General features: G+C 32.6%; 1 protein-coding gene across 2 annotated transcripts in view; it reads right to left on the minus strand.

Annotated features, from left to right (window-relative positions):
• PTPN12 (protein tyrosine phosphatase non-receptor type 12) overlaps nt 1-26049 on the minus strand; it is an 85808-nt gene that overhangs the window by 15448 nt on the left and 44311 nt on the right. For both annotated transcript variants that reach the window (XR_011144938.1, XM_068972506.1), the window contains exons 3-11: nt 22269-22345; nt 20642-20737; nt 19867-19905; nt 16890-16961; nt 13513-13572; nt 11342-11484; nt 9266-9332; nt 7088-7165; nt 6894-6992 (exon numbers count right to left, since the gene is read on the minus strand). Coding sequence is in view for 1 of the 2 variants with exons in the window: in XM_068972506.1 (XP_068828607.1) it covers nt 6894-6992; nt 7088-7165; nt 9266-9332; nt 11342-11484; nt 13513-13572; nt 16890-16961; nt 19867-19905; nt 20642-20737; nt 22269-22345 (731 nt within the window). In the remaining variant the exon portion in view is untranslated. The remainder of the gene's footprint in view (nt 1-6893; nt 6993-7087; nt 7166-9265; nt 9333-11341; nt 11485-13512; nt 13573-16889; nt 16962-19866; nt 19906-20641; nt 20738-22268; nt 22346-26049) is intronic.

A 26049-nucleotide genomic window follows, 5' to 3' on the forward strand; every position in this document is an offset into this window, starting at 1 on the left:
CAGGTAGAGCCTCCAGGGATATACTTGGTTCTTACCGGTGACATGGACCAGTAAAGTCATTAAAAGGGATGATCCAGAGTTAGTACAGCTTTAGGTTGTATTCAGTTATGATTGTGAATAGAGATGTGAAATTATTATATAAAACATTGTCTTCAATTAGTTTATAGGTTCAGAAAGTACCTCATTTTAGGCTGTGTTAATTCTGGGCCAGAAGACAAGAATGATTTTCACTCTGACAAGAATGATTTTCACTCTTGCCTACATCTTAGATAATTTTAGAAAACAAACAAGAAACAAACATCTTTCTAGATACTATAATCAACTAAAAAGTTAGTCACTCAGTTGTGTCTGTCTCTTTGTGACCCTATGAACTGTGTTAACTAAAAACTCTGAAACTGTAGTTTGCTTTTTTTTTAATCAAATGAACCGCTTCCATGTCCATCATGGCATCTTCTTTATAGAACAGTTTCTTGTCAATGTCCTTTTTTACTAAGTATTCCCAACAAAAGGAATCAGAGACTTTAACTCTACAGCAAATTTTAGTGTACCCGTCTCCTAATATCAGATGCATCTGAAGTGTCTTACGCATCTTACTGTGTATCTTGTTCTAATCAAAACAAGAGTTACATTATAAGATGAAAGTTTTCATCCTTTATTAGCCAACTCTCAAACTGGAGGCTTCTGTTTTAGGAATGTCTGCTATAGATAGGGTGACCATACAATTTATTGTCCAAATTAGGACTTGTACACCTAGACAACGAGTATAATCTGGTTTTGCTTCAAGTAAATCAGGACTTTTCATTACCACACTTTTAGATCCTTGACTATCACCAGAATTTAGACTCTGCGTCATAAAGATTACCCTAATATGGTAGTGATTCATTTGCTTATTATTTCTATTAAACAATCATATACCCAAAATAACACTCATTAGTATTTTTGTACCAAAATCTATATAATATTCTCAGTAAGTAGGTTAAGTAACTGTTTCTAACCTACAAAAACACAGCAATTTGTAGTTATTAAAACATAAATAGCCTCATGTCATGTCAAGTCAGGTTTTGCTGCCAAATACCAAATACACACACACACAAACATACCAACCGTACATTTTCCCTGCATTTTCAATTTCAGAACAGCAAGCATTGGAAAGGATACAAAAATGCAAAGGACATGGCCCCTAACTTCAAGGATTATATAACCATCCAACAAAAAAGTGAAAGGGTAGTAAATCATAAAGTGGTAAAATCTGTACACTGAAGCTAGGAAATCAGAGAAAGGAAATGTTATAGATGAGAATATTAAGGATATAGTTGGGAAGATATTAAGAAGTTGAAAATATGAATGTACCATGCAGAATGGCATTAAGGGGTGGATAAGACATTGACAAGAATAGAGGCACGAGTTATAGAACAGGTGGGACTGGACCAGGAAGAGAAAGTAAGGGTATTTGCAGGCAAATGACTGTATGTGACAACGGAAAGAAGGTGCCATTAAAGACTCCTTATTCTGAGTGAAAAAGTGCCACTAACAAAAAGGGACAAAAGAGGAAAAGACCTTCTAGGGGAGGTCAGATTTTGAGCATGCTGAATTTCTAATAATTAAAGGAATCAATGTGGCAATGCAGAAATGCAACTCAAGAGAGCCACTGCCCACACTGCAAGAACAAAACCTCCTACTCACTGGACTTAAGAACGGAACAATGTTCTTGGATTCCTAGTTTTTACCTACAATAATGTTTGCTGTACTTTTGTATCTTCTGATCCTCTTATATATACACCTTTTGTGGCCACATTTCTCCTAATGTGTACTGCTCTCTTTGGCTGCTTTTATTACCAGTTAAAACAATCACCAACTTTTGAAGTCGAAAGGTATTTTAGAAATTAAAGAATCCACCAGAGATTAGGTTCTAGTGTACTGTTTGTTTCAAGCAGAGATTACTAAAATTACTTTTAAAAAACTTCTGACCACTTTCACCCATTTCACTAAAGTTATTTTATGTATTAATATTTCCACATAACAGAACTGTATCAAGGGCCACGAAAATAAAAACAATTAGAGCCTAATAATCAAATATTTAAAGATGACACCACTCTTATGGCAGAAAGAGAAGAACTAAAGAGCCTCTTGATGAAAGTGAAAGAGGAGAGTGAAAAAGTTGGCTTAAAACTCAACATTCAGAAAACCAAGATCACAGCATTCAGTCCCATTGTTTCATGGCAAATAGATAGGGAGACAGTGGAAACAGTGAGAGACTTTATTTTGGGGGGCTCCAAAATCACTGCAGCCATGAAATTAAAAGACGCTTGCTCTTTGGAAGAAAAGCTATGACCAATGTAGTCAGTGTATTAAAAAGCAGAGATATTACTTTACCAACAAAGGTCTGTCTAGTCAAGACTATGGTTTTTTCAGTAAGACGTGTGGATGTGAGAGGTGGGTTATAAAGAAAGCTGAGTGCCGAACAATTGATGCTTTTGAACTATGGTGTTGGAGAAGACTCTTAAGAGTCCCTTGGACTGCAAGAAGATCCAACCAGTCCATCCTAAAGGAAATCAGTCTTGAATATTCACTGGAAGGACTGATGCTGAAGCTGAAACTCCAATACTTTGGCCACCTGATGAGAAGAACCGGCTCATTGGAAAAGACTCTGATGCTGGGAAAGATTGAAGACAGGAGGAGACATAGGATGAGCTGGTTGGATGGCATCACTGACTTGATGGACATGAGTTTGAGTAAACTCCAGGAGCTGGTGATGGACAGGGAGGCCTGGCGTGCTGTAGTCCATGGGGTCGCAAAGAGTTGGACATGACTGAGTGACTGAACTGAACTGAACTGAACTTAGGATGTATTATCAGTTGCAGGACGAAATAAATACTAAAACAAGGTGCTTAAAAAAAAAACACACAAATGTGAGGAAAAAATTCAGAATTTGATAGTATCACTCCTAAAATGTACAACATAAACATAACAGGATCATAACACAAATTAAGAATAATTGTTAACAACACTGTAATAAAAATGTTGTTACTCAATAATCCTAAAACTGAAAATTCTGGCATCAACTGATGGTAGTATCTTTTACATACAAGAAAAAAGGCATGTGTGCACACCTTAGAGATACTTGCTTACTGAGGTATTTCTATATCCCAAGTCCATGCTACTGAATCTGAAAATAAATTTTCTCTTTAGATCTCCTACTCTTGGAAGTGATTTTAGTTGTAGTTGTAAATATCTCTAACAAATACTATTTATTAAAGAGTCATATTGTTGACTAGCATTTCAAACTAAAATCTCTACAAAAATAATTCCAGAACATAGAGCTTTGAGTTATTTTTTTTAATTCCTCAACTTCCATATTAAATAGTTAGAGAAATAATAAATGGAGATTTATGACTATTTCTCAGAGCAAAGGTTCAAAAACGTAAGTAATATATTTCAAATCATTTTACTCATCATACAATTCTAAGATAATTTCCCCCAGTTTTTTAGATCCCACATTTCTCCGACTGGGATTTGTGGCTTCTAACCATATATAAACATGTTTAAAAAACAGGTCATTTATATTTTAAAGTACCTAGAAAACAAGATTTCTTAAGAGGAAAACATTTAAAAATTATCTAAAATGATATGCTATCTTATCTTCTATCTACTTGTCTTTCCACTTTTTTATCCATTCATCCACTGAAAAATACAGTTCCAGACATTATGGTACACAACCTTTGGCAAAGCTATCAAATACTGCTTTCTTAGAATGGATTCTATAGAAAATTGTTTTTCCCTCTTGCAAAATAAGAAAACCCACCTTGTTCAATGGCAAATTCAGCAGTCACCCTGTCAGCTTTAACAGAAGTTAAAGTTGCAAGCATGTAGTATGTGTCTCCTATATAACCAGGCAATGAGATGAGAGACTAGGACTGAAATAACTACTATTTCTATTGTATGTTATTTCACCTAATCTCATATAATATATGATTTTTCTTGTATTCCTTGGGGATTTTTAAACCTTTGAGCTACTAGGCAGAAACTGTAACAAAATTATACTTGTAATGTGGAGTTCAGTATAGTAAAAAGGAAGTTTAATTTTAGGAATAAAATCTAAAGAAAAATCAGGTAATGAGAAAAACAAAGATGAAAATAGTGCAATATTTATCACATATTTTCTGGAGATAACTTAAATACAGTTAAAAGCTTTAAAAAATACAACACTGAAAACTGTATTTTTTTTTCATAGCAAAGGCAACAAAAGCAAAGTTAAGCAAGTGGGATTATATCAAACTAAAAAGCTTCTGAATAGTAAAGCAAACAATCAGGAAAATGAAAAGGCGACCTAACAAATGGGAAACAATATTTGCAAACCATGTATCTGATGAGGGGTTATTACCTAAAAAAATTTAAGGAACTCGCATAACACTGTAGCAAAAAAACAAAACAAAACAAAACAAAAACCCACAAACAAGTCAATTAAAAAATGGGAGAAGATTTGAAAGATATTTTTTCCAAAGAAGACACGATGATGGCCAACAGGTATGTGAAAAGGGGAAGATGAAAATCAAAACCATACTAAGACCTCATACCTGCCAAAATGGCAATTATCAAAAAGGCAAGGGAAAAACAAAAGAGAACCTTTGTGTATTGTTGGTGGGAATGCAAACTGATGCAGCCATTATATAAGACAGCACAGAGGTTCCTCAAAAAATTAAGAATAGAACTACCATATGATCCAGCAATTCTACTTCTGTATATTTATCTGAAGAAAACAAAACACTAAGTTGAAGATACACACACACATAAATGAAGTATTTGTTCTTAAAAAAGAATGAAATCTTGCCATTTTCAACAACATGAATGGAACTTGAGGGCATTATACCAAGTGAATTAAGTCAGAGAAAAGACAAATACCGTATGATCTCACATGTGGAAAAAGAAAACAAAAACCCAAACCCAGAGATACTGAGAACAGATTGGTGCCTGAAAGAGGTGGTGTCAGTGGTAGACCCAAAGTGAGTGAAATGGTCAAAATTTGCAAATTTCCACTTATAAGTAAGTCATGGGATATAATATATAGTTTGGTGACTATAATTAATAATACTGTATTTTATATTTGAAGGTTCCTAAGAGTAAATGGCCTTCCCAGGTGGTGCCAGTAGTAAAGTATCTGTCTGCCAGTGCAGGAGACATAAGAGACATGGGTTCAATCCCTGGCACAGAAAGATCCTCTGGAGAAGGGCATGGCAAGCCAGTCTAGTATTCTTGCCTGGAGAATCCCATGGATAGAGGAGCCTGGCAGGCTACAATCCAAAGGGTCACACAGAGTCAGACATGACCTAAATGACTTAGTACATAAGAGAATACAAATTAACAGTTCTTAACCACAAGAAAAAAATTCTGTTAAATATGTATGATGATGGATATTAGCTAGACTTATTACAGTGATAATTTCACAATATATGCAAATGTTGAATCACAATGGTGTACACCTGAAAGTAATGTTACATGTTAAGTATATCTCAACAAAAATTAATGTAAATAATTTCCATACATTAAAAATATTTTTGTTTCTAGGAATAAGGAAGTAGTGTAACTCTGAAATACAAAAACTTGAACTTTGAAATTAATATTGCATTTACGGAAAAAAACAAAAATATTTTTCAAATAAAGTTTAAAGAAAAATGTAGCCTACTTAGTTTTTGTAAATTTAAAGGAGTCTCAAGTTAGGCAAAATTACACACAGTAATATAGAGACATTCTACTCTATATTATAAAATACTTGGCTATGTTGAGCACAGGCTATAACAGGCTTTAATTAAACTAAAGAGAAAACAGATGTGATAATACATGAGGCACAGTCACAATGATTCCTTTGTTGATGAAGGAAATAAGAATGAGGTCACATATATGAATCTTAAAAATCTGAACCTATCACATGTTTAATAAAGGAAATACACTATCCTCCAAATCCATGGGTCAATATTGTATTACTTAACACAGTGAGGTAATAAGCATTTGGTTAACTAATCTCTCATTTGTAACACCAAGATATTCAAACAAATAGTCTTGGAAATTGCCAAAACCACATAAAAGGGGGAAAAAATTAAATGGTTATAAGGTTATAAAAATTAAAAATTAATTTCAAAAATTAAAAGTTAAAATTAAAAGGTTATAAATGTTACCACTAATATCTTCATTTTACTTAAGTTATTGGAGCTAAATTGGTTTATCAAGTGACAGTTAACTTAGGTTCAATAATAAAGATGTAAAGAAATTTATCCAAAAAACCTCCAAAAAATAGCCCAATACTTTCAAGGATAGAATGATTATATTGAGGAGGTAAGAAGAGTACTTTTTAAAAAGGCAGAAAGAGAGCATTGTGAGAAAACAGTACATTTGTCAATAAAATAGCCAATAAAATCTTTTAACACTAAAATGACAAAGAACTAAAGCCCCAAAGGGACATAACTGTGGTCCTATAATTCTACTTAATTAAAAAGCACATACAAAGTAATGACAAAACTGTATATCATGACGACCAAAAACAAAATAAACTTCATGTAGAATCAACTTAGAATTACTTTGGTTGGATGGAAGGGGAGGCAAAAACACAGTTAAATTGTTAAAAGTAATCTATACTTGAAATGATATTGAATTATATAATTTTTAGGATCTAAATTCATAAATATATTTTATTTAGAATATTATTTAACTTTTTTTAGGGTCATTAAATTATTCATCACAGTAGAGATTGAAATAGGAAGAAAAGGAATTAAAAAAAACAAATAAAACTAATAACTAACATATTTATTATTAGATAAAACACAAGATGAAAATTAAAAAGCTAAATATCACATCTTGGTAAAAAGTAAATTTTCTAAAATTAATATGCAAAGAACACCTACCACTCCATCAGTAATTTTCTGGGTGCCATGAATTTCATATAGTTGTAGTTGTTTTTCAAACAGTTGGGCGATAGCTCTATGAACAAGCTCATATTGCTCCTATTAAGGAGATGAAATGATAAATGAGGGAAAGACATTAAAAAATGAAGGCAATTATAAAAATATACTTCATAAAGTGAAACAGAAAAACACACCTTAGTTTGTACTGCAGAATGCCTCTGTGTTCTCATTTCTTGTATTAAGTTAAAAACATTAAATTCTTCTGGTATTTTCTAAAACAAAGAATTTAATACATGAACTCTGGACAACCATTCAGAAAAACAGTGTAACAGTGTTCAACTTTTCATACAGACGTTATATATAGCTGGATAAGTGAAAACATTTATTAAGCACTACCTATCATGTATCAGTGACTGTCTAGAGCCAAGAACTAATCTTGACTCTCAGCAGTCAAGTTAGTGAGCCAGATATGGAGACAGATAAATGTCCAGCCAAAGTATGGTTGCAGTACAGTTGGAGTAAATATGCTGTGACCAACTCTGATTGGTATGTGAGTGAAAAATGAAAGAAATAAACACAAACATGGCACAGAGAATGTATAATCTATTTGGGGAACAGAGACGTTTGATGTAGACAGAACTGACTTAAAAAACTGAAAGAAGGAGAGCTGTTCAAAAGAGAAAAGATAAGGCTACTTGGCATGAGAATACAAACATGATAAAGAGTTTGAATTCATTCTATAGGCTAGTGTTTTCCTGGCTGTCTCTGTAAGGACCAGTTAAGACAGCTACATCTCTGGAGACTGATTGTGAATCCTACAGAATTAGTTTCTACACCTGGTATTTTAACTACTACGATAGGCAACTGTAGACATGAGCAGAAATATAGACATGAGCAGATCTGATATTTGGGTAACTTTTGTGGCAGGGAAAACAACAGAGTGAAATGTGGAGAAACTGGTGGAGGTTTACTGAAGCATTCCAAAAAAAAAAAAAAGAGAGAGAAAAGTAGAAACAGATTTGAGACATATTGCTGAGGCAGAATTATTAGCACTTGGTCATCAGCAAGAATATTTTGGAGAGATAAAAAAGATAGAAAAGTTAGAACATGATTTCTAGTTTCACTGCTTAGGAGTCTTGACATATATCAAAATGTTTTTATATCAATTCCTAACCTAAGGCTTAAGATTATATTTGTTATGTCAAACTCAATCAAGATATTCAAGATACACAACCCTTCTGAAATGACAAGATGTTTGCCTGCTTGTATTCATCCAAATGCTTCCCATCCCGATTTTAATCCCTGATTTTTATGTTAAAATGTGTTATAAAGCCACTTAAATTTTGTTCATTTCATATGAGTATCAGGAAATGATTAGAATGGGGGAATACAAAAATAAAATTTAACAGCAGGCTTTTTGAAAAACAATTGAAAATTTAAATATTCTTCATGCAAAAGTACAAAATGGAAAGGCAGAGAAAAAAAAGGAAAATGAATAAAAGAAGGAAAAGAAAATAAATATTTTATATGACAGATTGACATATTCATAGAAACTATAAAGCTATGAAGAATAAAACTTCTTCCTAATTCATAGAAAATGAATGTACTATAGAACCAGCAAATAAACCAAATCTACATATAATAAAGAGACTCATGCTTTTTAAATCTGTAATGAAGGCTATTTCTTTATATCCTCCATGGTATCAAAACCAATTTCTTGGAAACAGAAGTAGTAGCAACAATAATAACAAGGATTATAATAAAAACTAACAGTAAATGGAACATTTGCTATCTGCCACATACAGTAGTGATGAACTTTACAAGTTTCTGAAGAACTTACTGAATTCTTCAATTATTAACAATATGATTCCCACTTTGAAATAAAGAAATTATGGCACAATGAAATCAAGTAATTTGACCAAGATCCCACAACTAGTAAATGACAGAGCCAAGAATTTTAACCTGGGAGGTCTAGCTCCAATCAGCATTCTTAACCACTAAACTATATAATGTTTCCAGTTAGACATAAATATTCACTGAATTGATTATATTTATACATAGATAAATATAAAAGGCAACAGGGATGCAGTATTTGGAAAAGTCAATGCAGAGCATACATATCTAATGTAGGTATAAATTCATCCAAAACAAATGAGTGACAATATGTTCATTTTGCTGCCCAGTGAATTACCTCACTCTAATATGCATCATTTATACCTTTCACTGCCTTTATCTCTTACATAGCAAAGCGACTTCTAAAAAAGTAGTAACATGTATAACAAAACGTATGGTATAATTTACTGCAATTAGTCATAAGTTTAAAAATCGTAACAGATGAATTAGATATAACGCTATATAAAAATTATTCTTACCCCAGCTTTTAGTAAATTCCACGTATAATCTATGGCACAAATGGCACCTGTTCTTCCACAGCCTGCACTATGGATATAAAATTTGAAAAAACAATTTGATTTTTGTAATAAAAGAACTATAAGATAAACGTAGATGGATATGTTAATACTCAGAAGCAAAAATCGTTTAAGAAAGCTGATAAAATTCTACTTATTTAGTAAGTAAACTACAACTTAATTTGTGTGCAGGGCAAACATCCTTAACATTATTATTTACATACTGTTTTCCTTTGAGGAACTTGCAAGAGTAATACCTCGAAACCTTCACTTTGAAAGTCTGTCTACCTCGTGAAACCTTGTCTAGCTTACAAAACACCTTGCAGAGATAAATTTATACTATGTTCTAGATAGCTCTGGTAGAGGGAGAAATCTACATCATTTCAATCTGCAAAAGGTACAGGAAAGATGAAGATTAACAAGCCCTAGAAACTGGTTTGAACATAAGCAGTGATTACACTAAAGAAAGAAAGGCCACTAATGCTTTCTGATCTCCTGAAGAACAGAACCAAAAGAATGTAAAGTAAAATATCAGAGTTAGTTATTTTAAAGCACGACAAAAATAAAGTGAATGGTTTTCAGCTAGAGGGAGGCAAATGCACCCAAGGACTGGAAATCACTATGAGTAAATAAAGATGTTACTGACATCTTTAATAATTTTAGGCAGAAAAAAATTGGGGTAGCACTTTAATATGTATTTTGAAACTTTTAGAAATATCATGTAATCTAAGAATTCATGATACAGTACATTTTAAGCAATGTAGTATGGTTTTCTAAAAAGCTCTAAACAATAGACATCAATAATATTAATTTTAAACCACTGATCTATTTGTCAATTCCACACATCAAAACATTTCTAAAATTTTAGTGTTAAGAGTTACTAGAGCTAAACGATATATATGTAAAACTTGGTGGTTAAAAGTGTGATATTACAAAGACAGAGACAACCATATCAATGAAACACTACAGTTAACATAATATTTCGGTTGTTTGAAAATATTAAATGATCAACTTTATTTTATTAAAAGAAAATCTTCACATCAAATTGGGTTTATGACCTATATACATTGGCCAGACAATATGAATACAACAGGAAATAATTTCAGTTAACTTGTAAAGAAGTCAAGCCAAAGCAATTTATCATATAATTCTACAATTAAACAGACCCTTCTCTTTTTTACCAGTTAACTACTTAGACTCAACTAATCACAGACGAACTAAAGAAAAATCATTTTAATTAAGCAGGTTGCTAACTGATTCCCACGTCTACATCAGCAGGTCACCTTTCTGGTTCATAAAGAAAAAGCAGCCCTTTCACTTCACTAATACAGGCATCACAATCCAACCAACTGGCTAAGAAAACTATCTTCGGTGCTCCATCACCACTAATGTCTTTTTCTAACTTTTTTATTTTTTATATTCGAGTCAATTAACAATGAGGTGACAGTTTCAGGTGGAAAGCGAAGAGACTCAACCATCCATTCTTCCCCAAACTCCCCTCCCATCCAGGCTGCCACATAACACTTAGCAGAGTTCCCTGTGCTACAGAATAGGCCCCTGTTGGCTATCCATTTTAAATATAACTCCACTAATACCTTTTAACTATTGAATTAGCCTGAGTTAATTAACCTCTGAGTCTGAAAAACTTCATTTACTTTTTATAACAAATGTGAATACAGGTATAAGTCACTTAAAAAATAAATTGCTATTTTATGAAATAAGTACTATGATTTTCAGTCTTTTGGAAGGATCTAATATAAAATAAATAATTAAGAGAAGGAAAACTGCCTCAGGAATTAAATCACTTTTACTGTTTAGAAACCCATATAATGACCAATCTAACTCCGGGAGCTGGTGATGGACAGGGAGGCCTGGCGTGCTGTGATTCATGGGGTCGCAAAGAGTCGGACACAACTGAACAACTGAACTGAACTGAATGAAATTCCAAACTTATGTTTCAAAATGCTATACATTACCCACATTATAATGCCATCTATACTGAAAAATATTTAATTAAATATTTAGAAAAATTTTTTGTACCTGCAATGAATACAAATAGGCACATCTTCATGTTCCTGGTATTTCCTCATTAAGCTTATCATGTCCAGAATAGAATCAAATGATGAAGGAACATCATGGTCTGGCCAGTTCACATAATGGAACTGATATAGCCTACGAGATTCCTTCAAGAATAACAGAAATTTAACCATATAAAAATACAGTTACAAATTTTAAACCATACAGAAAAGCTGCACATCTCACTTTGCTGCCATTTCTAAGATAGGTATGTCATATTCAGCACTTTGTTAAAAAAAATGATAGCCTACATTTATCACATACCTTTTCTTAATCCCCCATGTAATACAATGGGGAAGGTACTGTTAGTACTATCCTAATTTTATAGGTAAGGAAATTGAGACAGAAAGAATAACTTGCATAATGTTTCACAGCAAATGACAGTACGGGATCGGAAAGCAGGCAGTCTTACTTCCAAAACCTGCACTTTAACCAGTATACTATATAGTTAATCTACAGTAGTAAATGGATGAGCAATATACCATAAGCATTGTTTTAGAATCTATTACAGTCAGAAGGCTAGTAGACTATTTAAATGAAAAAGAAAATTAGAAATGAAAATTTCCAAACCCAAACTTCAAATTACGGTGCAGGCTGCCATCCATCTCCCTACCCTTTCAAAGGGTTTGTGAAATAGCTTTCACGTTATTTTAATAATAATACTAAGGTGTTATTTGCCATTTCCACTCTCATTCTCTCATCAGTGTACAGCAGTCTTCTCAAGGCTACGAGACTTAAGGATGATGTCATCACTTTGAGGGCTAATGGAATGTCTGCTTGTGTATTTAAAAAAAAAACAGTTTTAATTTCAAATATAGTAAATACTAAAAGATATAACCCACATAAACAAGAGCTCTTTGGAAACTTCAATAATTTTTAAGAACCTGAAGAATGGCTATTCTAGGTGTTAACCAGAAAAAGCACTGCTTGGCATTCAGGCAAAACTATTCAAATGCTACTTCTGTCATTTACTGAGTAACTTTAGGTAAGTTACCTAACTTCTCAAAGACTCTATCTTCATCAGTGTGCAATGGAGAAAATGGTATCTATCACTATAGAAGTTAGGAGGACTGAAATGCCTTATATACTACTGAAATTCCATAAAGTACCTATCATTATTAGTACAGATTAAAAAATAGCAACCAAAGTGATAATAATTGAGTCAACTAAAGGGAAATGATTAGTCGGGTCAGGGGATGCTACAACTACTGGAACCATGTCTACTTATCATCAGGAAGGAATTAAGGAATTATGTTTATAAATGCACTGGTTGGAGAAGAAATGGTAAGCTTTATGGCCAAGCTTATTTACTTTAAAGTGATTCAAATTTAAGACCAAGGAAGAATTGATAGGCATTCTCTCATATCCGTCAGATTTTTGATTCCTTTCTGAAAAAATTTCATTTTATATAGTTCTGTTGAAGTCACAGGCCTCAAGTGAAAACAAGATATATTTAAATGAAGACTTAGCTTTTTTAAAAAAATGTTTTATTTTTGAATGCACTGTGTCTTCATTGCTGCACACAGGCGTTCTCTAGTTGTGGTGAATGGGGGCTACTCTTCACTCTGGCTCAACAGCTTCTCATCGTGGTAGCTTCTCTTGTTGCCGAGCACAGGCTCTAGACAAGCAGGCTCAGTAGCTGTGGCACATGGGCTTAGTTTCCCCAAGGCACGTGGGATCTTCTGGGACCAGGGACCCCTTGCACTGGCAGACAGATTCTTAACCACTGGACCACCACGGAAGTCTGAAGACTAGCTTTAATGGTGGTTTGTTGCTTTCTAAAACATTGTAAACCAGTCAAAGTGGGTAATAATTATGTAAATAATAACATAATCTGTTTATTTCAATAGAAGAAAAATATCTACAGCAAAGAAACCAACTATTCCATAGTGTAAATTTAATTTAGGGAAAGATTCTAAGTGAGTTAAAGTTTATATTACTTTAATTGATAAATATAAGGCTTAAGATAATAAAATATTACATCTGATTTTCTTCTTTGTTACACTACATAACAACAACAACAAAAAAACAATACATCTCCTTAACTATGTAAGATAAGATAGTATACTGTTTACACATAATGTCTCTTCAGGGTACATATTCTTAAAAACTGTCTCTAAATGGAAAATACTTACATTTTGAAATTCAAGTAAGAGTGTCCTAATGAAGTAGTCTGTTCTTGCTTGTTCAGCTTCCTAAATAAAGAGAAACACTTGTGAGTCAGTGAGAACATTAAAACAAAAATATTTACATGCCAAAACAATAATTTCTTAAAGTTTACAACATGAAATTACCTTTAAAATTCTAGATATGTCTAATAATTATAAAAACAACCATTCTAAAAGTCATCAATTTGGTTATTTAAGTTTTATTTAGAAGTTTGTTTTTAAACAGAAGTGTCTGTCAACCAATTGCTTAGCTAGGAGTGGATAATCCAACAAAATACTTGCAAGGTGACAACCATCACCAGAATCATGTAACAGAAATAACACCAACAAACAAAATGTTACTCCTAAAAACTACAAACATCTTCAATCATTTTATCTATTAAGCTTGATTTTTCTCTACCTAACACTCAAACTCTGAGTTACATGGATGCGAAATGGTTAAGGAAAAGGATGCATTCAGAAAACACCAAATTATTATTTTGGTTGATGACAACATAGTCACTTTATCTCTTACTGTTATTTGTCAGTATATTAGAATGAAGCCTCTTCATCAATTTTTCACTAAGTAAACTATTATTTTTGCCTTTTTAAACTAAAACTACAGATAGGTTGTCAAGAGCAACAGATATGCTGCTTTATTAATTTAAAAAAGTCAACATTATTCCAGCTTTAATGTTATAAACCATAATAATTTATTTTGAACTTTTCAAATAACATTTGGGAGAAAGTATGTTATTAAAACAGAGAATAAATGAAAACACTGGTCCAAGACAACGTTTGCTCACCTATAAAAGGTGAGATAAATATTTTTGACTGTGTAGGCCATAAAGTCTCTGTTGTGCTGTGATAGGCAAATATGTAAATTAATGGGTAAGGCTGTAAATAAAACTTCACTCACAAAACAGGCAGCGGGCTAGACTGACCCATGGACAGTGCTGATCGAAGTGGTTATAAGCAGCAACATGCTTCTGAGCCCCTGCTAGCCAGGCCCTCACCCTTCACCAACACTCTACTCTCTTTCCCATCCCCAAATCGAGAGAGCTTTTCTAATACTCTCAGTCTTAAAACACTGTGATTGCCAAATAGAGTCATATCACTTACTATGGTTATTTTCACTACCTTGCTTTCTATTCATACATTTGATTTGTGTTTTACAATAGTGATAACAAATCCTGAGTTCTCTGAAACGATTAAATGACATACAAATTACTTTCCAGTTTGAAATCTTGAAAGAAAAATTTTGCTTCTTCAGCAATCCCATCACTGACAAATCAAACCAGCTCTTATTGATCAAATCAAACTTTTTATTAACAGCACTTTTAAAAATTACTCTTTAGTGCAATTGAAAAACCAATCCTCCAATCAATTCATCTTTTCCCAAATTTCAAACTATTTCCTACTTTTCTCTATTGATTTTGATAAATTGTTTACTATTCCTGATTCCTGCCTGTTAAAAAATTTTGTTTTGTTGTTGACCATTAATCACTATATGCTGTCACCTGAACTGTGACATTCATTACAGTTAGTACATTTAAATTTACAAATTTTCAACATAACCACATTGTACAGAACTAGGTTTCCTGAACTGTCCAGGTACTTAATACTGTAGAATACTCTCTTAACTGGTGATGGGGGTGGGCGTGGGGGGTAGGGGTGGGGTTAGGTAGTATTCCATCACAGAAGTACAATATAGTTATATACTGTTTTTTACTCATTGCAAATAATATGAAATGCAGTAGGATTTTAATTTTTTAAATATTTAATCCACAGTTACTTCTAACCAGGACTTTAGAGAATTGACTATATATTAAATGCAGGCTGTTATAATTATGAGTTAAAGTTAACATTCTAACAATCACACTGCATTATAAAGGAGACTGTGGAACATAGTTTGAGTCCTTATCTTAATCAACCTAGAAAGCACTAAATTCCTGGTAGCATCAGAGGAATTCAGAAGTCCTAATTGCAAATAAGTCAGAAAATTAAGGACTTCTTAAATACAACAATGACGAGTAAGATCACAGAAATTACATTTCATTTAACCATGGAAAATGAAATAAAAAACAGTTTTGAGATGGGTAATGTAATGGTCAATTTTATGTGTCAATTTGGCTTGGCCACGGTATGCTCTGATTATTGGTCATACGTTATTCTTCGTGTTCCTGTGAGGGAGTTTTGGGGTGAAATGAACATTTAAATCAGTGGATTTTGAGTAGAGTGGCTGGCCCTCATCCAATCAGTTAACCCATGAATAGAACGAAAGGATCAGACTCGTCCAAGTAAGAGAGAATTCTCCAGGAGACTCCTTTCAGCACTGGCTCTTCCTGGTTCTACAGCTGACTGTCTTTGGACTGGAGCTGAAATGTTAGTTTGTCTGGGTCTCAGCCTTCCCACTTTCAGACTAGAATTGCAGTATTGGCTCTCAGTCTCCAGGCTGTGGGTCTTCAGCCTGAAACCGAAGCATCAGCTCCTCCTGGTCTCCAGCTTGCCCACCCTGACTGCAGATTTTGGACTTGCCAGCTTCCATAGTCATGTGAATCAATTTTGACGAATCTCTTTTCTATACATACTCATTCTACTGCCTCTGTTTCTCTGGAAAACCCTGATTAATATGGGGAAATTATTTTATTTAAGTGATTAAAAAAAAAACCATCATGTGTAATCCAAAGCAAAGTGTTGGTTCTATTCTCAAGCTCATTGTTTCTTTTTCCCCTCATTGTTTTTATTTTTAAATTCATCTTCTCAGATTTGTGCTTTGTTAGTTTTAGAACTTGAATTTAATTCGTTTCCAAAGCTCATCAAATAGGTATCTATTTTAAGTTTCATGTCAAGTTTTCTAAAGGGTCAATCTCTGCTTTTAGGATGAAGGTTCTCAAACCTATCTTTGTATATAATAATTCTAGGGAGAATAACATAGTTATGAAAGATTAACATCATAAACTAAGCTTCATCATCAAAGATCTTTCCCCTTAGTTGAATAAGAGTATAGTTATTTGTTTATTCTTAGATATGTAACACTTCTCATCAACTTACATGCAAAGACTAAGGCAGAATTAACATAATAAGGAAATTATACATTTACGAAAAGTTATTCTTAAAGTTCCTTAATTTATAAGCACTATGCAATACAATATTGTAAAACAATTATACTCAAATTTTAAAAAGCAGTATAAAACAAGCATTATTAATATTTGTTTATTATAATTAAGTATAGATTCACATGAAAACACTGAGTGCTTGGCTTATATAACCCACAAGATTCAACACATATTATAATTTAACTACTCATCAGTCTGACATACCCACTACCTGATTAAATAATGTATATGAAAATAGGTACTTACACAAGAAATTTTAAATGGTGCAAACGTTATAGGGTCTTCTCCAAACAAAGGCCAATACCGTTCACATTTTTTCTGTTGTCCAAAAAAAGGTTAGTAAATAACTGATAATTTGTTTGATTTGAACTTCTACAATTATTTTGTGTTCCGCTTGTTCTTCATTCCCAGAAAACAAACAACTGCCATCAGTCGGCAGGAACTAAGAGCTTAGATTTATCCAACTCTTTAAAAGTGGGCTACTAATTGCTTTTCAAGATTACTAATAAGAACTTTATTAACCTAAGTGTATAAACTGTTCATTTCCACCTGCTTGTTACATGGACTCCAAAGATCCTCCTCTAGAAAAGAAAAATTGCTTTTTTTTTCTTAAATGCCTAGCACAAGGAGGTAAATTTAGTGTAAGAAGTTGCTCAAATTAGTGTAAGAAATTTAGTAAAACAAATTTAGCATATAAGTTTTAATGGTTCTAAAATGACAATATCTATAATACCTAGTTGAATTCTCATTAAGTATAAAATCTGTGGCGTAGTGGAAAGAGCACTCCACTTGGTATAAGAAAATGTTACAGGTAGCAATTTTACTATTTGTTTACATTTAGTTCCTTTACCTATAAAAACAGGGATGATAATCCTTATCTTACATGATTGTTTCAAGTAATTTGAGTATATTTCAAATGTTCTACTGTTGGTAAAAACACTATACAAGAATAATGTATTAAACTATTCACTTTTATTTGAGATTAGAGAAGGTATAATCAAACAGTATCCTTATTTTCCCATAATAAATAGGTATAGAAATAGTAGAATATTCATTTACATTGGTTTCTAGTATCAAGCCTCATTATTTTAAAAATTTAGGTAAGTGAATAAAAGTCTAACTTCATAGAAGATCCAGTGATTCCGATGCAAGAAATAATGTAATTTTACCAGTAAGACCCAATAAAATGAAAGTCTTTATAACTGACAATCTAGCTTAAAATATACATTTTAGCAGTGGGAAATATATCAGTTCTTACTAAATCCTCATAGTTCTAAACACAGTAAGTGGAACTGTTACTTATAGGCTAGAATTAATTGTAAGTTGACAATACTGCTCTCAGGGCAAAAAGTAGAACTGCCTAGTATGTCAGTTTAACTTAGAGTAAATACTACTAAAATTTTAGAAGGCTTAAAGTCACAAACTTCATTTCCTAGTAGAAGTTTATAGAAAATGATAAAATAAATTATTTTGAAGGTTATTTTTTTTTCTTCTTGGTCTTTCACTTAGTAAAGCTTTAATATCTTGTTAACAGAAAACAAGTTTATAGGAGATTAATTTAGCAAGAATTGAAAGTTTGTGACTAACATGCCTCTCTTCAGAGCAACACTGAGTAAAGATTATATTGGTATTTATATTTCAGGTATGAACTAATTACTGATACAGTTGATACCAAAATGTATGTGTTAAACATCATACGTGAATTTTATTGTTGTTCAGTTGCTAAGTTGCGTCTTTGTAACCCTATGGACCACAGGATGCAGGCTTCCCTGCTCTTTACTACCTCCTAAAGTTTGCTCAAACTCATATTCGTTGAGTTGATGATGCCATCCAACCATCTCATCCTCTGTCACCCCCTTCTCCTCCTGCCCTCAATCTTTCCCAGCATCAGGGTCTGTAATCTATAGTAATTTGTCATTGGTTTCAGAGATGAGGAAGCTGAAGCTCAGGGGGGGCAGTTCACTGCACCATGTCCAAATGCCAGTGAAGTATAGGTTTGTTTGATTTCATTACCTGTGCTCTTTCCACTAGGTCACACTAAGTCAAAGTGGAGATTATCAAATGAATTCATAGCCCTGACCGATAAAACAACAAAACCAACTAACAAAACACTATGAATCCAAAAAATCATTAGGTTCAAAAAGTTTTAGCATTCAATACAACTTTACCTTTAAGCGTTATTACTGATATACAATGTGAGCTTATTAATAGAAAGAAGAGAAACAAATCCTAAATCTTAAAAGTAACTTAAAAAAAATTTAGGAAGATGAAATTTAAACTTCGTAATACAACTAATAATAATAATGGTACCGAAGTACATACTGATAATATTTAAACAGATAATTACTTAACAGTATCTCAGTCTGTATATTAATCTTACACTGTTCATTTTCTGTCCAATGTTGCTAATGTTTCCACTACTGGTAACTGATGTGGTTGGGAGGAATGACAAAATTACTAGTAAAAATAAGGCTTTCTAGTGATTTATATATAATAATATTTCACATAACTGAAAGACGTAGTATCTTGTTTTATGCAATGTATCCTTGACTGAAAATTTTAATAAGAAGTTTTATAACTTTTAAATCATTTCTTAGCTTAATTATAAGGCAGTTAATGAACTATACTTGCATAAAGATACTTCAAATTATCAGATAATTTATTTGTCACATTTATAGATGCTCACACTTAAAATGAAGATTTAGGAATCAGTTCTGCAGGAGATCAGAATGGTTTTGATACTAATTTCATTTGTACATGTTTTTTACCTATGTTAAAAAATTTCAGATTAAGGAATTTTCTTCTCTTCATTTTGGAGATACCATTACAAAAATGTAGTGGAATTGGCAGACAGAAATTAGAAATTTCAAGCTGTAAATTAATCAGAATTATTTTAAACCATTTTTATTATCCATAAGCAGTGTTCTACTTACACCACCATTAAATACTGGAAGACTGCTAAGTAACAATACAGAATCTATGGCTTTAAATATATCATAAAATGTACCTATAAAATATAAAAGTATTTTATGTGCATAAGGATGATTTGGCTCCTTTTGTTAAAACGAAAGCATAGCAGAACACACAAAAAAGAAAAGAGTTAACTATTTTAACAACTATGGCTAAGAATATAATAAAAGACCGAGAATAAAATCCCTAGAAATGAAGTAATAAAAAAAAAATTCCACAATTACTTTAAATGTTAACAGTTAGTTATACGTACCCTTCCCATCTCGAATTCACGACAGGCCATGACAATGATCTAAAAATAAGGGGGGTGGGATAGATTGAGAATATATTAGTTAAATACAATTTTACTTTTCCAACAAAATGTACATTTCAAGAATTATTTTTATTCTGAGCAGAAGTATACCTGGCCTATCAAAAAAAGTAGGTTTAATATTAAAAGTATGAGTTAAATTGGCTTCAAATAACAAAATGTATTTGATTTGAACTGAATTTTTTGAATCTTACAGATATGTCTTTTGTAATTAAAATAATGCATTCAGGATATTTACCGAATAGAATAGCACTATTAAATACTTTGCTTACTAAAGGTTGAATGTAACTGTCTTTAAACATGAAGGTTATTACATGTGCTTTCCCATCCCAACAGTTTTATAATGTAATGTTTCAAACATACAGCAAAGTTGAAATAATTTTACACTAAATACTGTATAGCTACCATCTATGTTCTACCATTAACATTTGACAATACTTGTTTTTAATCACATAGATGTCCTTCCACCCATCTATCAGTGTTTGGCAGTTGTCTTATACTACCAACTTAAACCAAGATTTAAAGTATTGCCATACTCTATTCTTGAAATATTTCAACAAATTTGTCAAAATTTAACAAGACAACCTAGCCATCAGTTTCTGTCTTTCTAATAAACTAACTATAGTTAACATATCATTATGGCTCAAAAGTCATATTGTAGGAAACAGTTAACACATCATTATGGGTAGAAAATCATGCCATTTCATGCAATACTTACTACAACATTGTACTCCCATATCATCCTCCAAAAATCTATTACCGTATTTGCTAAAGGTCCTTGGGTTGCCACATATGCTTTTGGCCCATAAACACCCTAAAAAGGTTAAAAGCATACAAATTATGATTACCAAAAATATTTTCTACCTAAATTTTAAGTTTTCAAATTTTATTAGCAGTCCTGCTATTTTCAGCTAAACAATTTCCAAATAATTTTTCTTTAATAATGTATAAAAGCATGACAAAATATATTTCACTTCAACTTCTGGTGAAACATGGTTCATAGAATTCAAAGGAAACCTCCTTATGCTGTATTAAAAATTATGAATTGAAAGCCCTAGTCAACAAAACTAACTAGCAGAAACTTAAAAGCATGCATCAATTCTAAAAAATAAGACTAGAACTAGCTAATAGTTCTTTCTTAGCTAGATTCTTCCATAGCTGTCTTTAGTTTAAGCACCTACTAAATATACTTTTAATAGTAAACCCAAGAATATATCAAACAAACTAGCAGACTAAAATGTTAAACCAGCACATACAGTGAGCCAGTGTTATTAGGTGCAATTAAAAAGTAGAACTTTGAACAAATGTCCTTATAAAAGAACATAAGCATCAATTACATCTGAAAGAGTTAACTATGTATTAGTTGTTTTTTTTCCCCATATTTATTCATTTATTGGGTTATGCCAGGTCTTAGTTGCAATACTCAGGATCTTTGTTGCTGCGTGTGGGAGTTTTCTGTTTGTTTTTTAGTTGCAGTATGTGGGATCTAGTTCCCTGACCAGGGAATGAACCCCTGCATTAGGAGTGGGAAGCCTTAGCCACTGGACCACCAGGGAAGCCCCTATGTATGAGTTTTTGTTTAACTATTAGTTTTGGGCTCTGCCATATTTGTAATAAAATTGACTTTTCAGGAAAAGCTCTTATTTGGAACCATAATTCTTCAAAGTTGACATTGATATTAATTTTACCATATAACTCTTACCACCTTAATATTTTTCTCAACAAAATACTGTATTAAATAGATTCAAAAGCACAGAGTAACAGAACAAAATAGTCTTTTATTTGCTCAAGTAGCAGTCTGAATCTCTCTACGGATAAATACCCTATATGGTTAATTAACAGAAATAACTACATTTGTGTACATAACAAAGGAGACAATTTAGCAATCAGTAAAGGCTTCCCAGGTGGCTTGGTGGTAAAGAACCTGCCTGCCAATGCAGGAGACGCGGATTCGATCCCTGGGTCTGTAAGATCCCCTGGAGAAGGAAACGGCAACCCACTTCAATATTCTTGCCTGGGGAAATCTCACCAACAGAAGAACCTGGCAGGCTACACAGTCCAAGGGGGTCAACAAAAAGTTGGACATGACTTAGCAACTAATCAGCAACAAAGGTGTTTATAATAAGCCTTCAATATAAAAGAAGAAACACACAAACAAAAAAATTTTATCTCCACTATCATAAAATTAAGCAAAAACCTTTAATAAGGATGCTAGATGAAAAACATAAAAATATGTCATGGCTGTGACTTTACTTACATTAGGCAATTTAAAATTTTTAATAAAACTAGTACTGTAGGAAGTCATTAAATATGGCAGAGAAACACCATTTAAAGTTAATACATACCTTAATAAAATTTGCATTGATATAATCTGAATCTTGAGAAGGAGTCTTTAAAGTCAACTTAACTCGGCTATGATCAACTACAGGGAAAAAAAGGGATTTTTAAAATAACGTCCTATGAGCAGACAAGATTTTTTCCCTAATGAACCATAAATAAGATTAAATAACTAAAATTATTTACTTTAAAAAAATGAATGAAATTTGACTTTTAAGTATAAGCAGGGTAATTTCTAACATCATATTGACAGGAAGTAGGTCTCATTGTAAAGCTGTGTTTCAAAGTAGGAATCAGAATATTCAGGACCTCTTTTAAAAATACAAAGTCCTGAGCATCATCTTAGATTTACTATACAAGAGTTTGAGATTTACATGTCTACAGTTTTTAATAAGCACTAAAACCACTTAATACATTAGTTTGTCAAAATTCTTTTAAGGAACTCTAACTTTCATATTTTATAAGAAATTATAAAAATTACGTTTAAAAAATTAGGTGAAAGTGACAAATAAGATGATATATGAAAAGTGCTGAATACTTCACTTGACAAATAATATTTATTATTGGGTAGTGTTCACTCAGCTAATTTGGTGTCAGCTGATACTTCCACCGTTAAATTACTATCTTTATTTTGTACTTAGTAAATATCTGGGGCTAGACTTTGAGCCTATGAAATCCTACTACAGTAGTAGGATCGCCTAATTTCACGGTCCTAATAACATGTAACATCCCACAATCATTTCGGTTGTTTCTAATCCAGGGACAATGATTATTAAAGGCAATTAAAATACAAAAAGACATACAGAAATGGTAACAAATACAAATAAACTTAACAAACTTTTTGTTTTTTGGCCTTGCTACATGGCATGCAGGATCTGAATTCCCCAACTAGGAAGTGAACCTGTGACCCTGCAGTGGAAGCATGGAGTCCTAACCACTGGACTGTCAAGAAAGTTCCCTAGCAAGTTTTTTAAGAATAATAATTAATTTATTAGGCAACAAACTGAATTTATACATTAATACAAAGATCCAATTCTGCTAATTTCATTTATTTATTTTTGGTGAAATCTTCTTTGGAAATATGTAGGAAGAGATATATAAGAGAGACATACTAGTTTCCAATTAAAATTATTTTATCCCCTTCCCATGTTTCCAGGGAAAAGAATACATGCATGTGTATCAATGCTTTGTTTCTTGTTTCGTTACATCCTACATGTCTTTTTTAAAAAGCCATTTTAGATCAGAAATGTACAAATAAAAAATGCTATGCTTTGGGTAAATGATAACAGAACAATTCTGAAGTTAGTACAATGGCAGTTAAATAATCATATGATGCTTTTCTTACCATGTTTGCCAATAATGACAGGTCCATATTAATACAAAGTATCTCAAAGACAAAGACTTTGTTGGCTGACCATTGAATCCTTAGTAAATGTTTCTGGGGACTGTGAATCCAGATGAGAACAGTGGCTCCCAAATGATAGCCAATACTGGTGCCAAGTTGCTTGCTACATACAATTTGGGAAATTTTTTTTTTTAATTCTCTGGAAAATTTTATGTGTATATAAAAATAAAATAGTATAATGAACTTCATCTATCCATTACCCACCTTCAATTAAGTGTCAATATTTTGCCACTCTCATTTCATCTATTGCTGATCATACAGCAATGAGGGGATGGGGAAAACAACTCAGAATGCAAGATTTCTGAGTCCCATATTCTGCAGTAAGTCTGATTCAGTCAGTTCAAGATGGGACACAGAAATGGGATTTTTGTTTTTAATGAAATAATGTCATTAGAATCAACATGATGACATAGAGATTATCATACCAAGTGAAGTCAGAAACAGAAAGATACTGTATGACATCACTTATATTTGGAATATAAAACAGGACACAAATGAACATATCTATGAAACAGAAACAGACTGACAGACATAGAAAACAGACTTGTGGTTTCCAAGGGGGAGAGTGGAAGGGGAAAGAAGGATTGGGAATTTGAGATCAGCAGATGCAGACTATTATATATAGGATGGATAAATAATAAGGACCTACTATATAGCACAGGAAACTATTCAATATCTTGTGATAAGCCATAATGAAAAGGATTATGAAAATGTATATGTATAACTAAATAACTCTGCTGTACAGCAAAAACTTACACAACATTGTAAATCAACTATACTTCAATAAGAATTTTTTAATGGTTTTTTTTAAACACTCTAAGGCATAGGCAAATTTTCTAGTCACTACTTCATACTGTATAATCATAGAATATGATTCAGAATTTAAAAATCAATATTATGCTATATATAACATAGTCTATGTATTTTAATATTCTTTATTGGTGGTCCTATTAAGCATAAAAATGAAGAGAAATAACTTAGAGAATATGAAAGGAATTATTGTTTTCATTTCATGGTTTTGCTGCCTGCTTCTGCAGTCTCCCAGGAGTCATTTCCAAATAGATAAAACCAGTATTCGCTACACAGGAGGCTCTTAAAGGAGCAGCTTTTTTCTTCTTCAGCAAACATCAACATCTATTCCAACAACAAATAAACACACACACACAAAACAATATATAAATATATTGTTGCCTCCAAGAAAACACACACCTATTGATAAGCCCTAGTGGTGAGAAATAAAAGAATCTCCATAATAACATTAGAATAGGCAGAATACCCTGATCCATTACTTCTAAAGCTAGCCAGCTCAGTTTTAACCTTTTCAACAAACAAAAGCAACAGGTCATCCTTGACACAGGAGTATCCAGAAATTTCTTAATTATGGGACTAGTCTCAGTGGTCTAGCATAAAATAAACCAAATCTCCCAGATAGCCTGAGAAAAACCTAAGTGATCTTTGAATAGTGATGAAATTACTTTTAATGGATCAAAAGCAATAACGTCTGCTCTTGCCACTTCAAGTCAACATTATACTAGAGGTTTCAGCCAGTGAAATAAGCCAAAACAGACACTCAGATTGGAAAGAAAGGAATACAACTATTATTATTTATAAACGACATGATTCTGATATGTAAAAAATCCTAACATCTCCACAGAAAAATTACTAAGATAAATGAGTCCAGGAAGGTCGTGGTCGTTCAGTCACTAAGTTATGTCTGACTCTTGTGACCCCATGGACTGTGGCCTGGTGGAAGGCTTCTCTGTCCAAAGGTCAGTGGATTTAAAAAAAAAAAAAAAAAATCGATGTGCAAATATGAACTATATTTCTATATACTAGTAACAAAAATCTTGAAAATAACATTAAAATAATTCCATTCACAACAGCATAAAAACTTTTTAAAAGAAGAAATACAAGATTTGTATACTGAAAACCAAAAAACACTGCTGAGAGAAATTAAAGATTTAAATAAACAGAGCTGTCTTATATATATGGTTCCCTGGTGGCTCAGATGGTCAAGAATCCACCTACAATGCAGGAGACCTGGGTTCGATCCCTGGGTTGGGAAGATCCCCTGGAGAAAGGCATGGCAACCCACTCTAGTATTCTTGCCTGGAGAATCCCCATGAACAGAGGAGCCTGATGGGCTACATACAGTCCATGGGGTTGCAAAGAGTCGGATATGACTGAGCGACTAAGCACAGCACATATATATACATAAACACTTTCTTTATCCATCCATCTGTTGATGAACACTTAGATTGAAAGAGTCAATATGGTTTAAGATTGTAGTTATCCTTAAACTGATCCATAGATTCAACACAATCCTTATTAAAATTCCAGAATTTTTGCAGAACTTGACGACCTTATCCCACAATTTATATGGA

The sequence above is a fragment of the Capricornis sumatraensis genome, chromosome 5, assembly GCF_032405125.1.
Source record: "Capricornis sumatraensis isolate serow.1 chromosome 5, serow.2, whole genome shotgun sequence".
Taxonomy (NCBI): Eukaryota; Metazoa; Chordata; class Mammalia; order Artiodactyla; family Bovidae; genus Capricornis; species Capricornis sumatraensis.